This window comes from Elgaria multicarinata, chromosome 5 (genome assembly GCF_023053635.1).
Source record: "Elgaria multicarinata webbii isolate HBS135686 ecotype San Diego chromosome 5, rElgMul1.1.pri, whole genome shotgun sequence".
Classification (NCBI taxonomy): domain Eukaryota; kingdom Metazoa; phylum Chordata; class Lepidosauria; order Squamata; family Anguidae; genus Elgaria; species Elgaria multicarinata.
The window spans coordinates 7,399,410-7,416,837 of record NC_086175.1 but is presented as its reverse complement, the minus strand read 5'-3'; the positions used below and the strand labels follow the sequence as shown (position 1 = coordinate 7,416,837).

Genomic DNA, 17,428 nt, shown 5'->3' with positions numbered 1-17,428 from the left:
ACGGTAACTGCGCAGCCCGTATGAACCCCGCGGGGCCCTTCCTCATTCCACCCACACAAAGCGGCTCTTCTTCCCACCGCTCCGCAAGAACCCAGCACCGTGGCAAGTGAGGGCAAAGCCTTCATTCTGCCACTGCGCAGGCTCAGAGGAGTCGAGCGCATGCTCAGTGCGACTTAGTAGGACCAGTCGAGTGAAACAAGCACAGGGCAGCGGCTTCCAGGCAAGGCCCGGATGTAGCTCTGCGCGAACGTAACAGGCGCACAAGCTTTGTCCTTTACAGGCCACTGTACGGGTTCTCATCCGGTTCGCTGTGATGGAAAGAGCCGGGAGTTCCTCAGAGTCTCTTCGCTATGCTGAGTACGCAGCTAGAAACAGCGGAGGCAGCAACGGGCCGGATATAAACAAGGGGCTGGTGAGTGACGGAGAGGGGGAGGGGAGGCTGAAGTGGCAACGCACCGTCACAACGCCGGCCTCGCGGTCGCCGCGGAGTGATCGTGCGTCGTCACGTCGGCGGAGTGACCGAGCCTATGCTAAGTTGTGCGGTCGCCATGGCAATGATCTAGCTGCTGTATCCCTCCGCCTCTTAGTATCCCTGGCGCGTGGACTAGACGGTGGCCCGCGCGTTTGAGGGGAGCTATTTTAGGATTATTTATTTTATTTTATTTATTTATTTATTTATTTATTTATTTATTTATTACATTTTTATACCGCCCAATAGCCAAAGCTCTCTGGGCGGTTCACAAAAATTTATTATTATTATTGTTATTATTAATATATTAATAATAATAATTAGTGTAGAAGCGCCTTCAACCGGTTGCCGTTTTCCTCGGCGCCTTCCTACAGGCCCAGCACCTTTCTGTAACCTTTTCTCTTCAACAGCTGCCTGGCAGGCAGAAAACCCACAAGGACACTTTTTTTTTTTTAAGCCTTAAGAGGGCAGTTTAACCTGTTAAGTTTCTGCCTGCTCTGTAGTTGTTAAAGACATAAGAGCCATATCAGAAAATAAGATGACAACTTTCTCTAATTTAGGGTGCTTCTAGACAAGTTTTTATTAAAGTACTATTGCATTGCCTAGGGTGACCATATGAGAAGGATGGCAGGGCTCCTGTATATAATAATAATAATAATAATAATAATAATAATAATAATAATAATAATAAATTATAATGATGTATTTATTTATTACCCACCTCTCCCTCTGGATTAGTTGTATAGAAAAAGGAATTTCAGTAGGTGTCATTTGTATGCATGCAGCACCTGCTGAAATTCCCTCTTCATCACAACAGTTAAATCTGCAGGAGCCTTGCCTAGCATGACCAGATACAAAAGAGGGCAGGGCTCCTGCAGCTTTAACTGATGTGATGAAGAGGAATTTCATCAGGTGCTTCATGACACAGGCTGAAATTCCCTTTTCAGTACAACCATTAAAGATACAGCAGCCCTATCCTCTTTTTCATATGGTCACCCTAGCATTGCCTCATTCATGGAAATATATGGGGAGTCCAGATGTTGTCGTCTTTCCTTGTGATCCTCCCACATTTTCCCACCACTTTTCCTGTTATTTTTTTAAAATTTGTTAGAAGAGAAAGATGGAATAACTGCACGATGTGTTTTGAGTGGTAGTGTTAGGAGTCCTCTCATCTGGAAGTGCCTTAGAAAGCTAGGAGGATGGAGTATAGTTAGAGTGACCATGTGAAAAGGAGGACAGGGCTCTTGTATCTTTAACAGTTGCATAGAAAAGGGAATTTCAGCAGGTGTCATTTGTATATATGAAGAACCTGGTGAAATTTCCTCTTCATCACCAGTTAAAGCTGCAGGAGCTATACTAGAGTGACCAGATTTAAAAGAGGGCAGGGCACCTGCAGCTTGAACTGTTGTGATGAAGAGGAAATTTCACCAGGTTCTTCATATATACAAATGACACCTGCTGAAATTCCCTTTTCAATACAACTTTCCCCCCCCCTCCTCCCTCCCAATCCCCTTTCCTTTTGTGTCATGTCTTTTAGATTGTAAGCCTGTGGGCAGGGACTGTCTTAAGAAATACTTTTGTAAGCCTTTTTTGGCTGAAGGGTGGGATAAAAATTCATAAATAAATAAATAAAATAAACTGTTAAGGATACAGGAGCCCATCCTCCTTTTCATATAGTCACCCTAGTATAGTTGAACTTGCTTCTGCTTCTCAAGTTATCTTGGAGTAGTAATCTAAAACCTTTACAGATCTGGTACCCCAAACCTAATCCTGTCCCCACCATTTTGCACCAGATATATTTGTGTGTTTTTACTCTCCAAATGTAAAGGCGGCAGGGCTCCTGTTGCTTTAACAGCTGCCTAAAAGGAATTTTGGTAGATGCAGCTTGTAATGCGGGTGAGAAAAGGCACACCTCCTGAAATTTGTCTACACAGTAATGTATTTGGTTATCTTCCTTTTCTCTTTTTTTCCTCAGTCTTCCTCTTTAAAAGAAAAGACCTGAAAAAATGTAGATGCTATAGAAGTGAGCCACTACAACCATCCCAGTTGGAGACCCAGTACTCTAGGAGTTTGCTACTTCCACTGTCCTATTCAGATTATCCTGTGCTTGTTATGATTACAAGCTGATAGTCCTTTTCTAAAAGCATCTAAAATCCTTTTTCTAAAAACAAAGCTTTTCTGAAAAGGCAAGGCTCTCAGAAATCTTTCCCAATGTCAAGAGGTGTAGATCTAGCTCTATCCATTAAGGTACAAACTTCACTGTGTGAACACTTGAATGTGGTTGTAGCTTGAAATACAGTAGGATGGTTTGGTTCTGTAGGCTTTAACTTTGAGTAAATTCACAGTGGAGTGCCCAACAATCGGGTTTCTCGTTTTGGCATCTCCTAATGCTTTGGAGGAGAGGTGGATAACTTGTGACCCTCCAGATGTTTTGGCCTACAACTCCCATCAGCCCTAGCCATCTTGGCAAATGGTGAAGGCTGATTGGGAGTTGTAGGCCAAAACATTTGTAGGGATGGTAATTGTCTGCCCCTGCTTAAGAGAAAAGGGGGACTGCCATGACTCTTGGGTCTCCTTTTTACCTTTCTCTATTTATTTATTTATTTATTACATTTTTATACCGCCCAATAGCCGAAGCTCTCTGGGCGGTTCACAAAAATTAAAACCATCATAAAACAACCAACAAGTTAAAAAACACAAATACAAAATACAATATAAAAAGCACAACCAGGATAAAACATAGTTGGGATCTATAAAGAATCCCAACTATGGACACAGTCGGTATACTTCTGTCCCGTGGTTCTATGACCCCTTTTTGGTCCTACAGCAACCAGCTTGGCACTTGGTGTATCTTTTAATTCACTCTTATTTCACCACTGTCACCATATAACGTACCTTACCTCAAGTACTTAAAGAATCCACTCCAGAGTGAAACAGAATGACATTTATTTAACAGGAAGTAAGTTTATGCAGTAAGTCTATGATGAGGCTTTGTGGTTTCATTTGGTTCAGTACTTGTATCAGATTTTCCTTGCCTACTCTACCCTCTAACTCAAATCTAACTCCTGTCCTTCTTATTCCCAAAATAATAAAACACAGACCCTACACTATCTATTCCTTTCAGCAGACAAACCCCAACTCTCTGCCAACTCTCACTCCTAACTCCTAGCTGTCATTCTCCTTCACACACTTGAATCCAACAGCCAATCAGCATTCATTTCAACATTCCATGCACTCACTCCCCCTCCCAACACCATTAACCACTTACCAAAATGAAGTCCAAACAGCATTTACAATACAGATATATGGAATAAAAACAGTGGAACATCACAGGGATGGCTTATATGAGGCAGTGCAGTGTACCCCAATAAATTCATACAGTTTCATGAGAAATGTCATAGTATTTTAATAGTTACATTTGTTGACCCTGCCGTGCCATATATGAAATATATTAGGGTGACCATATGAAAAGGAGGACAGGGCTCCTATATCTTTAACAGTTGTATTGAAAAGGGAATTTCTGCAGGTGTTATTTGTATATATGGAGAAACTGGTGAAATTCCCTCTTCATCACAACAGTTAAAGTGCAGGAGCTATACTAGTGTGACCAGATTTAAAAGAGGGCAGGGCACTTGCAGCTTTAACTGTTGTGATGAAGAGGGAATTTCACTAGGTTCTCCATATATACAAATGACACCTGCTGAAATTCACTTTTATATGCAACTGTTAAAGATACAGGAGCCCTGTCCTCCTTTTCATATGGTCACCCTAGAATATATAAAAGTTATTGGTAACTGGTTGAAAACTTATGCACCCTGCTTATTGGGTAAGGGTGCAAACGTATGCACGTTTAGACAGAAAAAAACTTCCTAAAACTCCCAGCATTCCCAAGCCAGGTTGGAGCATGTTGGGAGTTGTGTGACTTTTTTCTGTCTAAACGTTCATAGGATTGTTTCTTCATTCTTTATCTAAACCACCAAGTTGGTAAGACCTGCTTCACATGAACAATAAGGAGCTGTGTGCTTGAATAGATTATATATTATTTTATTTAACAGTTTTATTATAATAATCAGCTTACAGTTTACAAGCAGTTTACAGAGGCTTAAAATAGAATAATATTACAGCAAAAGATCAGCAAAATCATAAAAATCATGCACTTGTTATTTTGTGAAATAACGCAAGTTCATTTCTTTGTATCCTTGGCCAAACCAGTTTTGCAATTTTTGCAATGTGCTTCAAGAACAGGTGCTTTGAAAAAAAAACTTTTAAAAGTCCCTAGAAACCTCACCAGCATTCCTGCAATAGGGGCGCAGATGTGTGGTCTATGATTTTCTCAGGTGTTCGTTGGATTATTAGCACAATGGGTAACATACTGGCTGAGTTCGGATGACAGGTCAATCAACTGTTGATTTCCATTTTATTCCTATTACCCACCCACCCCAGTTGATTTGCGTGTAATCCAAACTCAGCCACTTTCTCCACCAGTATTGCCATGTTTAACAGCTGCTTTTTGTTCTCTGTGTTAAAGGGTAAGTGTGTATCCTCTTAGGAGCTCCCAATAGCCCTTTGAAAAAGGAGGGGAAAGTGCAATTCCCCTCAGTCTAGTCAATTTCACATTTCCTTTGACTTTTATTGGACTAGGAAGAGCAGCTTCAATTAAGAAAATGGAGTAAATGGCTTTTTCTCTGCAGGGAGGCTTCTTCATTACATTGGCACAGTTATAAAACTGGCAATGATGGGTTGCGCCTTGTGCTACAATAAACTATATAAGGTAAAGAACTGTCGGTATGCAGCTAAGAGATGGAGATTGGCGTTGTCCTGAATTTTGTTGCAATCTACAAATGCTACTGGAAAGTCCACGTTGCCATGGGCGCTAATAGTCTGAGGGTGGAACGAAATTGCAATTTGGGTAATGCTGGGAGAAAAGAAAGTCCCACCTGTTGGGAAGTCAGAGAGGAGTTGAAATTCTTAAATCGCTGTACCAGGAGATGATGGCGGAAATGCACTCTTGACTCTGTTGAAGCAGCAGCTCAACGTAACTGGGCCAGTTGTGTGCCTGCTCCATCCACTTTCCGAGTCCAGGTTGGGGGCTGGTGCTTCCCAGCCTGCTCACTTACCTTCAGCCAATCATAGAATAGTAGAGTTGGAAGGGGCCTATAAGGCCATCGAGTCCAACCCATCATCATCATCATAAATATATTATTATTATTATTCACTATATTTATTTAAAAATTGTTTTAGCCTGGCTGGAAAGAAAGCACTGTTGCAAATAGAGACATTTGGGGAAGAGAATTGGGGAAGCAAGAATAATTGGGTGCTGATGGGGAACTGAAGATCCCAACCCTAAAAAGAAATGGGCAAAGGGGGAATCTCTTTTCTTGGGGGTGGGTGGGCAGAAAAAGATGGTTGGATATGAGTGCCGGTGCACCCTTTGATAGACACAGGGGGAAAGAGCAGGTCCCTTCTTGTGGGGGTGGTTGTTTATTTATTTATTTTATTTTATTTATTGCACTTATATACCGCTTCCATAGCCAGGGCTCTCTGGGCGGTTTACAGAAATTCTAAAATTAAGATTAAAATTAAGTTTAAAGATAGGAGGATGAGAAGATCAAGGGGATTGGGTGTGTGTGTTTTGCTGTACATTTCAGTGGGCATTATTGACATTTATTTTATTTTCTGAGGGATAGGAGGGGAGGGGCATAGAAGGCCCTGGCAACCACAAGGCCTGTTCTATTACCTCTGGGAGCCCTCATTGCCCCTTATCGGAAGACGACAGCCCCACTGCATAATTCACTGACATTCTCTTTCCTCCTCCTCCCCTTTTGTATTTATTTTTATATCAATAAAGTTTACCCTTGTTAACCACCAGTGAAGGGAAACTTTTTCTGTGGATACCTAACATCTAGAGTGCTTGTTGGGGAGGATGGATAAGCTCAGTCTTTGTCTCTGGAAGAGAAGCTGTTCATTTTGAAGGTTTAACATGAGGTTGCGCCATCTTTGACCCTGCCCAGGATGGGCTTTTCGTTTTTAATGGAGGTGTGGGAGGGAGAGAGAAATTGACCAGGGGGAGCCACCGTCTTTGTTTCTTGCACAGAGCTTCACTTGTTAATGCAGCATCAGCAAGAAACACCGTTTTTGCTTCTGGTGGAGAGACTATTCTTGTTAACATAATGTTTGGCTATTAAAGCTCGAGCTTTGAACTTATTTGACATTATTGCTAAGTTAAACATCCTCAGCTGCTGTATCATTTCCTCGTAGGGGAGTTGCTCTGGCCCCTTGATCATTTTAGTTGCTCTTTTCTGCATTTCCCCCAACTCTTCAATATTACCTTTTAGTGTGGTCACTTCATAGATTTGTATAATGGGAGTATGATCTTGGCAGTTTTATTTTTATTTTATTTTCTAATTATACCTGACATGGAATTTGCCCTTTTCACAGTTGTGATTGACTGGATTGACATTTTAATCAAGCTGTCCACCACAACCCCAAGCTTTCTTTCTTGGTCAGTCACGGCTAGCTCAGATCCAGTCAGCTTATACTTGAAGTTGGGATTTTTTGCCACAATGTGCATCACTTTACACTTCCTTAAATTGAACTGCATTTACCATTTTAATTCCCATTCTCCCAATTTGGAGAGATCCTTTTGGAGTTCCTCACAATCCCGTTTTGTTTTAACTACCCTAAGTAATTTGGTGTCATCTGCCACTTCACTGCTCACTCCTAATTCCAGATCATTTATGAATAAATTGACAAGCATTGGTTCAATACAGATTACTATGGGACAACTCCCCCCCCCCCATTTACGTCCCTCCATTGGGAGAATTTACCATTTATTCCATTTATCCCTTTCTCTTCTTTAACCAGTTACTGATCTATAAGCAGACCTCTCCTCTTATTCCATGAGTGCTATATTTGCTCAGGAGTCTTTGGTGAGGGACTTTGTCAAAAACATTTTGGAAGTCTAAGTAAACAATATCCACTGGATCACCCCTGTCCACATGTTTATTGATAGTCTCAAACTCGAAGAGGTTAGTGAGGTAGGACTTACCTTTATGGAAGCCATGTTAATTCTTTTTCAGCAGGGCTTGTCCTTCTATATGCTTATGAATTTTATTTTTAATAATGCTTTCAACCACTTTACCCAGAACTGACATTAAGCTAACTGGCCTGTAATTTCCTGGATACATCAAGCAACAACACAGGAAGAGCTGAAAACAATGATCAATGACCTAGAGTCTGATATGGAGTTATGTACTTCTGTTCAGGTGCTATTCACAAATGAGATTATGCATCCCTACAACAAGGCATTGGTTATACATAACTTTTACATAACAGATACAGTTATGACTATTCATGCATTGAGAACCTTAAAATAGGAAGCATTTAAGGCATCCCTTAGAATAATGCTACCATGGTTACAAGCTTATAAAATTGACAGGTAAGGAAAACAGCTGTTCTGGCAAGGGATCACCACTGTCCCTGAGGAACAAGAACAGTGCATGCATGAAAGACTTTTTGCAAAATCAATCACAGATAAGCTACACACTTGTCTGCTCTTGGATATTTGAACAGAAGTGACCATGAGCAAAGGCCTGAAGATGAAGACTGGCTCAAAGCACATTTTGAAGAATGAAATGTGAAGTCTAAAAAAGTCAAGGATGCCCTACATGCAGGTAACCCTGTATACACCAGTTGCTGGAGACCATGGCCGGGAGGTCTCTGTTGCACTCATATCCAGCTTATGGGTTTCTCATGGGCAGCTGTTTGGCCACTGTGTGAACAGAATGCTGGACTAGATGGATCCTTTGTCTGATGCAGCACATCTCTTCTTATATTATTATTATTATTATTATTATTATTATTATTATTAATTTATATAGCACCATCAATGTACATGGTGCTGTACAGAGTAAAACAGTAAATAGCAAGACCCTGCCGCATATTCTTATCCTGAAGTCTCTCCATCTTGTTTTTTAGTTGTGTTGATCTCCCTGTCCTGTCACTGAATGATTAAATGAAAAATACTTCCTTGCATTAATCTTAAGCATTGGATGTTACTTTTGTATCTTCTACTAACTGTCCAGTCAACTGAACCATCTGCACTGATACCAGCTGCAACAAGATGCCTGGATCATCATTATCATCATCATTAACAGCAACAACATTATTGCTACTATTACTGCTACATTTATATCCTGCATTTTTTTCCTCTTGCAAGGAACCCAAAGCAACTTACTTGGTTCTCCTCACCTCCATTTTATCCTCACAACAACTCTGTTAGAGAGTCAGTGACTGGCTCAACGTTTCCCTATGAGCTTCTTGGGTGCATGGAGTGAGACTAGTACCCAAATCTGCCAATTCCCAGTCCAACACTCTAACTACTACACTGGTTCGCTGAACTAATCCTGATTGTCTGAACTACTTCTTAATTGCTTATATAAATGATCAATAAGCATGGAAAGAACCTAAGAAGGATAGGATAAATAGATTTTTCACCTGCATAAACTGGCGGTTCCCCATTCCCCCAATCAATAAAATGAATGGCTTCACTGCATCAACCAAACTACACACATTACTTCACCATGAACCACTTACAGTGTGGTTTAGGGAATGTTGGGGGAAAGTATACCTTACTGTTCACAACACGCATCTGAATGTTGTAATGAAATCCGGCGAACATCTTCTGGTTTCGACAAGACAAATCATTTGCTTCACCATCCATGTCTGACAACAAATGGATTACTGCCACGACACAGGCTCTGAACACCAGACCTCCTGTCTGCCACCACTTCTTATGGGGCGACACAGGCTCTGAACACCAGACCTCCTGTCTGCCACCACTTCTTATGGGGCGACACAGGCTCTGAACACCAGACTCGGCCGAGGCTACTCCCTGCTCAAGCCAAGCACCACCACTTGATACGCCTGAGGCAAGGGATAAAGCCCACCTTCCTCCAAACTATGTGGAGAAAGGGGTTTAAAATGGAGAAGGATTTTAATATTATATATAATAATGCGCTGTGAGTTATATCTGCTTAGGTGAATGATTGTCAGAGTGGGTGCTGAATGTGTAAACTTAAGATGATAAACGCCAAACAGACACGTGGGATTTTTGTGGTAGTTTTAAAACAAACAATCAAAATTTATTTTTAAAAGTTCATAAGCTTTGTTTCAAATAACAACATTTAAAAACCTTTTTGAAACCTTCCATACAATCCTGTCACTCTCACATTTGCGCTTTCCTTTTTCTCACACAATCACTCTTGAACTTTCTTTATTATCAGTATTGATTAATATACTTCCACTACGTGCACACCACACTCTGAAGACACCACTCACTACACTGACTCTCAAATTTCCCAGAATTTAAGTACCATAAACACAGAGAGCCCTACAGACTCTAAGAGTACCTAACAAGTCTCCCTGAAAAGCTTTCCTGAAAAGAACAAGAACAAGAACTCTCAATCCCCTCCGTCCTTCCCTTATATATATCACTCCTCCCCTCTCCCAAGACATTCTAACTCCGCCCACTCAGGCCAACATTCTAAAAACCACAGACTTACACACTGCAGACATATATTGGGAATTGACTTGTGGGGTGTAACGCCACAATTACCATCTGCTTCTGTTGAGTGTTCTAGTGTTCAGTAGAGTTCCACTTCTGCTTGCATTGCTGAGTCATCTTGGCCATGAGCAGCTTGGGATGTTTTTTAGGTGACAGTGTATTTTTAATACGTTCGGCTATTCGGCAGTATAGAAATGTAATAAATAATAAATTAACAAACCACCTCTGGTTGAATAAATGTGACATTTGTTTGGTCAGATGTGTTTATATCTGTTCGTTTCATCTTGGAAGTCAACACTGTCTCTATTTCCAAACCTGGGAAAATCTGCAAATTCCTCTGGATGAACAATAATATCCTTCTAATATTAAAGTTGGCCCATTCATTATACAGGTTGAGGACATGTTGGTAGGCCACTTTTTTTTTATCTACTTTATAAGCTTGTAGCTTTTGGTCAGTTTATGGGGATGTTCTAAAAACTGAGCCTGAAAAGATGTTCACTTTATAGTGATGTATGAAAACAAAGATGCCAATGCTATAATTATCACAGTTGTCACCAAAATCCTTAAAAATGGGATCCCTGAGCCATGTTATAAATGTATGTAGGTGGTCATTAGGTTCTCAAGAGTCCTCTAATTCTTCAACATGTGGCGGCCAAATCAGCTCTGCTTTATCAGCCAGAATGTTACTCAGATGCCTGGCAGCTGGGCTGAGTAACTTATGACTGATGTCCCAGGAGTAAATTGCTGTTTCAGTGTAACTTCCATCTGCTGATCCGTCATACGCTATGGTGCTCTCGTTCTTCTGGAAATGTTCATGGGACCTTTATCATGGCTAATCTTTTCTCTTAGCAGTCGTAGCTAAAGTTTGCAAGAATGTTTGAGTAGTCCTATGGGAGACATTCTAATGTTCTTCGTTCTTTCAGTTCTATTCTATTCGTGTTTGTGAACATTTGCTGAATCTGTGCAAATCATGTCACCTGGAGGTGCATTTCCCAGAAATGTTGACCTTGGTGAAATGTATTTCTTTCAATAAGAAAGAGTATACTAAATCTCATCAGCAAAAATATCAACTGCCATACTGATGAGGGCAAAGATTCTGTCATGCACTGTCTGTACATTGTGTATTTTAAATATCTGCCATGGACCTAGCTGTTAAGGCAGACACCACTTGTCATGACTTCAGCTTTTTATGTCTTGTGGTTTTATGCATAATACACACAAATATTTATGATGAATATTACAACTGGTTTTTATTTATTTATTTATTTATTACATTTCTATACTGCCCAATAGCCAGAGCTCTCTGGGCAGTTCACAAAAATTAAAAACATTCAAAGTATAAAACAACAGTATAAAACCATAATATAAAATACAATATAAAAGCTCAACCAGATCAAAACAGCAGCAATGCAAAATTACAAATTTAAAACACCAAATTAAAATTTATTTATAGACTGTTAAAATGCTGGGAGAATAAAAAGGTCTTCACCTGGCGTCTAAAAGCATATAATGTAGGTGCCAAGTGAACCCCCTTAGGGAGCTCATTCCACAGCCGGGGTGCCACAGCAGAGAAGGCCCTCCTCCTGGTAGCCACCTGCCTCACTTCCTTTGGCAGGGGCTCACGGAGAAGGACCCCTGAGGATGACCTTAGGGTCCGGGCAGGTACATAAGGGAGGAGGCTTTCCTTCAGATAACCTGGCCCCAAGCCGTTTAGGGCTTTAAATGTTAATACCAGCACTTTGAATTGGGCCCGGACCTGGACTGGCAGCCAATGAATCTGGAAAAGGACTGGCGTAATGTGGTCTCGTCGGCCAGTCCCTGTTAGTAAACGTGCTGACCTGTTTTGTACCAGTTGAAGTTTCCGGACCGTTTTCAAAGGCAGCCCCACGTATAATGCATTGCAGTAATCCAAACAAGAGGTTATCAGAGCATAGTTAGGCTTTATGGGGTGATGGACCATGATGATTTTGCTCATCATTGTTACCAACAAGTGCTAGCATTTCATACTCAGCTTCTTTTTCTTTCCTAATTCCAGCTTGCTTTAGCTTCCTTCAAGTTGCAAAGATAACCTTACATGATTTGAGGAAATGTATAGCTCTTGAATCCATATCTCAATCCACATCCTCACACACAGAACTATATTTCTCCAGTTTACTCTACTCCAATGCTTGACTCTCATTTTATTTCATGAATTGGAAATATCTATGGACTAGTCGTTTCTGTGACCCTTGCAGCCAGGTACTGGCATTAATTCTTACTGATTCCTCAGGAACTGTTTTCAGCAGAAGTGTAGACATTATTTGGTTGCTGGGTAAAAGCACTTGAAGTGTTACAGGGAGCACAAGCAAAATATTTCATTGAAAAGTTCCGTGCAATAATATATAATGTTAAAAGTAAGAAATTCTACAGGTATAGAAGTATCAATGGTGTCTCAAGTTGATTAAAATAGATCTCTTGACCCCTAGCTAGACAAGAAAAAACATTCCTGAGACTTTTTGAAGGATAAATTTTTGGGGCCAAGTTATTTGAAGGACCACTTGCCACCTGTATATAGAACTTAAGAAGAGTTACACTGGATCAGACCAATGTCCTATCTAGTCCAGCATTCTGATCCTACAGTGGGGAACCAGATCCCTGTGGGATACTGCCTCTGTGCATACTGCCTCTGATATTGGAGTTCATATATAGCATAACTAGTAGCCATTGATAGCCTATTTCCCCATGAAATTGTCTAATGCTGCCATCTAAATTTGTGACCATCACTACATCAGGTGGTAGTGAATTCCATAATTTAACTATGCACTATATGAAGAAGTACTTCCTTTTACTGAGGCTGTGCAAGCCTCGGCTTCCGCTTTCCGAAGCCAAGGTGGCCATTTTCTGACCGAACTGCCATTTTAGGCAACAGCCCCAGGTCCCCACAGCAGGGAAAGAGCCTTCAACTCCTTGTATACACTGTCTTGGAGGGATGGACTTACCAGGGCACAGGAACAGCGGGCACTTGTGGCCTTGCTGCCACTGCAATCACCCACAGGCACGATCACCCGCCTGCCCACGTGCTCCATGACATGCAAGCCCCTGAATGAGGCACTGGGTGTTCTGCATGCGCCCTGCAGCTGTCTGCCTATCCTGAGAGCTGCCCGCTTCTGGTAAAGGCTGGGCTGGGTCGGGTTGGGTTCTAGTATTATGAAAGACGGAGAAAAGCTTCCTATGTTCACCTGCCAGTGCCTTGATATCAGGATTAGAAATCTGGATCCTGGCTTCCTTTAAGGCCAGTTAATTTGGAGGCACTAGAGACAGGGCTTTCTCAGTAGTGGCCCCTACTCTGTGGAACTTCCTTCCAAGGGATGTATAGTGGACATTTTCAGAACTCATGTTGAGAAAGGCTTTGAAGACCGATGCGTTCCAACTAACTTTTAATTGATGTGATTTTATTTAGTATGTTTCTGATTTACTGAGTTATTGCTATAGTTTCTGATAATTCTTTTATGCTGGGTCTTTTATATTTGAAAATATTACTTTTGATTTTTTGTAATTTTAAAAATTCTAATAAGTTCTTAGCTTTGTGCACTATCTTGAGAGGACTTTGGAAAGGTGGCCAAAAATGCATGCGAAAAGCATAAAACCCCAAATAAATGATGTATTGAAACTACTGTTTAGTGACCATTTGGAAGTCACCCCAGTCCAATATATTATCTTCCTTTCTACAGTATTAAATCAACTGTCACTCTTGTCCAGCTTTTACTATCTGTTTATATACAGTATTTATTTTAAATATTTATATGCCACCTTTAAGGGTCATACAGCCATCTCAAGGTGGTTCCCACAACATAATTATAATAAAATCATATAAACATATTATAAAACATGAAATCAATGTTAAAACCACAAAATTATACCATCTAAAAGAACCAATTATTTTAAAAAGCTGGGTTAGTTTCAAATTAATAAGTAAAAGGGGATGTGAACACTTCTTTAAACTCTCTTAAAAACAAACATACAAAGTGGGCTCAGGTGAATTTCCCGTGGCAGAGAGTTCTGCAATAACAGGGCCCTCACTGAAAATCCCTGAGCTGATTCACATGATCAAAATAAGTTACCCTGGCTTATTTAAATTGCAGTGTGATTTCCATAAACACCAGCCAGGCCCAGCTTCTTGTGTTTATTATTTATTAGTTTGATTTGTATCCTGCCTTTTTTCCTCCTTAAGGAATTCAAGGCGGCGTACTTAATCCTCCTCCTCTCCATTTTATCCTCACAACAGCAACACTGTGAGGTAGGTTAGACTGAGAATCTGTGATTGGCCCAAAGTCTCCCAGTGAGCTTCCATGGCCGAGTGGGGATTAGAACCTGGATCTCCCAAGTCCCAGTTCAGTACTCTAACCACGTCACAACATTGGCTCTCAACACAACACTGGTGTTGTCTGAATCCAGTCGGCATAGCTTGTTGGAGGGGGAAACAACCCTCCAATAGCCCATGGACCCTGTGTCTTGTGCCCATCAGCTTAATAGACATCACCAGCACGCCAAAGAGCAGGTTCTCAGGAGCTGATTTTAATGGATGTGCAGTTTTGTATGACTATAGGCAGTCCTTCAAATAACCTGATCCCACATTGACAACCAGTGCAACTGGTAAAAAAATGGTGTTAAGTGACAATCACCTGCCCCCCAAAGCAACCAAGGAAGCATTCAGTGTATTATATCGCCAGCAATTAGCATAATTAGACAATCCCTTGTTAAAGAAACATTGTGGTGCCCAGTAGACATGAAACAAATATTTTTGCTGAGTAATACACAGCCTAAGATCCATAGATACAACAGATAGATAAGAACTTAAGAAGAGCCCTGCTGGATCAGACCAAGGGTCCATCTAGTCCAGCATTCTGTTCACACAGTGGCCAACCAGCTGTTGGCCAGGGACCAACAAAGCAGGACATGGTGCAACAGCACCCTCCCACCCATGTTCCCCAGCAACTGGTGCACACAGGCTTAGGAGGAAAGGAGCCTCTCGTGCAAGCACTGAGTCATTACTGACTCTTGGAGGGACGCCAGCTTTCACTGACGTTTTCTTGGCAGGCCTTATAGCAGGGTGGTTTGCCGTTGCCTTCCCCAGCCATTATTCCCTTTCCCCCAGCTCACTGGGTACTCATTTTACCGACCTCGGGAGGATGGAAGGCTGAGTCAACCCGAGCCGGCTGCCTGAAACCAGCTTCCGCTGGGATTGAACTCAGGCCCTGGGGAGAGTTTCAGCTGCAGACAGGGCTATTAACTCAGGGCTAGTAGCCATTGATAGCCTTCGCCTTTTGACTAGGCATTTTGTGGTGGTGCCCACAGCAGTTTCTCAAATGTGCCCAAATTTCAAAAAGTTGGGGAGCTCTGTACAATATTTTTGATTATTGTAAGCTGCTTTGAGGGCTGTTTTTGTTTGAGAAGCAATGTAGAAATAAGTGTAAAAATGTGTAAAACTTGAGTGTTGTGCTAAGTAAAAGACACATTCGATTAAAAAAGTGATTTTACTGCTATCTGTTGGTGTATATGTATGCACAGACAGTGTTGTCATATCCTACACAAGTCACTTGTCGTAGAGAATAGTGCAGTTGGTCAAAGAAGCCACAAGAGTTTATTTGCAATCCAGCCACCAGTACCTTCTTGATCAACTTACGTCGGCTATTTGGCTTGTGCACTAATATACTACAAACCTCCTTGATTGCTTAACACAAAGTACCTGTTTTCTTCTGTCATACATTGGAGGGCAGGGGCAACAAACATCGCTTTTTCCCATTAGCCATATGAGCGGTCTAATTACCTTGTGTCTCATATTGTAAGAATTAATGTTTGTAAACTGTTTCAAGAGGCTTAGATTAAAGATGTTATACAAGTGGAAAGAATTATTCTTGAAAATGATGAGTTGGGTTTCTGTAACAAGGCAAAGCATGACGAGAATTCCAACAGTGAACTGTAATCACTTGAAGTGGTGCATCTGCTGGAGTGTTAAAGAATATTAATGTGATTTTTTTAGGGAATGAAAGCAAGCTCCGAATCAGTACAGTGTGTTAACTATGTGTAAGCGCTATGCAGAATGTTAAAGTCTACTTGCCTTAACAAGTCTATGAATGTGGAATTAGAATTCCTACATTCATTCATTATTTTGTTTTGCAGATTTAGATTCCGTAAAACAGAATTATGAGATCAAAAAGACAAAGTTTACTTTAATAAATGCAATGTAGAACCTATAAATATATCTTTATACAGAAGCAAATGATATAGAAACTAGCCATATGGCTAGAAAATAATTGTTCTTAAGAGAAGTACTGTCATTGCAGTTTGAGAGATGCTCAAACTGTGCTTTTAATCTCCCTGTCTTCTCTTCTGTAGGAATCAGGCTGAGTTCATGTAGTTGCCTCCTAAATTATGGCTGCCTTGGTTTGTCATTTACAGTGCAATCCTATACATGTCTACTCAGAAATGAGTCCCATTAAATTTAGTGGGATTTACTCTGAGGTGAGTGTGCATAGGATTGCTGTCTATGTGACTTTGCATTTCATGCTAAAACCATGTTTATAGTAAAGTTGGGGGTTATGAAACACCACTGAGAAAGTGCAAATGGTTTTGCATCTCTTATTGGCAATAGACCTTTTGTTACATTATATTATTCCGTGTAATCTGCATGTTCTGATTGCTGATATATAGAGCTTGACCTTGGTAAAAAACAGTCAAGGCTCAGCGTTTCCTAAAGTATAGAAATTGCTGAAAGGGAAAGGTATAATTAAGTCTTTGCTGCAAGCCCATTACATCAGGCTTGAGCTGCTGCTGCGGAGATGATTTTGAAGGGGTGGGGAAGGAAATGAAATGGCCTAGTAGGATATAAGCAGGGCTGTATTTACTTTGCACTAGAAAGCATTAAAATTCTCCACCAGAAATTCTGAAACCTACATAAATCAAGTATCGATAATTAAAATTACTTGGATGCCCTTTATACCAACAGTGCAGTATTTGCCTGGTGCGTCAAATGTTGTAGCGCCAAAACTGCTAAAACCCCAACTTGCTTCTTCCTTGTTGTTTTCATTAGGCCAGATCTATCATAGCTGTTGGTCTTGGTGTTGCAGCTGTTGCGTTTGCAGGTAAGTATAATAAGTGTGTGTGTGTGTGTGTGTGTGTGTGTGTGTGTGTGTTTAAAAACAAATAAGCTCTATAGAAATGGAATGTGGTTAAGTGAGAGAGACTCTGAAATTGTCCTTTATCGGACCATTGATATACCAATAAAGCCCTATAGGGCTGGGTCTCCATTCTCCATCCCAGGGATGCTACCCGTACAGCATTCTAATTCTTTACTGACTGGCCTCCCGCTTTGAGATTCCCCTAGTCATAGAGCTTTGCAATTTACGAGTAGTGCT

General features: G+C 41.0%; 1 protein-coding gene across 1 annotated transcript in view; it reads left to right on the top strand.

Annotated features, from left to right (window-relative positions):
• Positions 1 to 254: 254 nt before the first annotated feature.
• The window catches only part of DNAJC15 (DnaJ heat shock protein family (Hsp40) member C15), a 32,997-nt gene continuing 15,823 nt past the window's right edge, over positions 255 to 17,428 (top strand). Inside the window, exons 1-2 of the mRNA XM_063127418.1 lie at positions 255 to 412; positions 17,104 to 17,155. Of these exons, the coding sequence (XP_062983488.1) occupies positions 314 to 412; positions 17,104 to 17,155 (151 nt within the window). The 5' untranslated portion in view covers positions 255 to 313. The remainder of the gene's footprint in view (positions 413 to 17,103; positions 17,156 to 17,428) is intronic.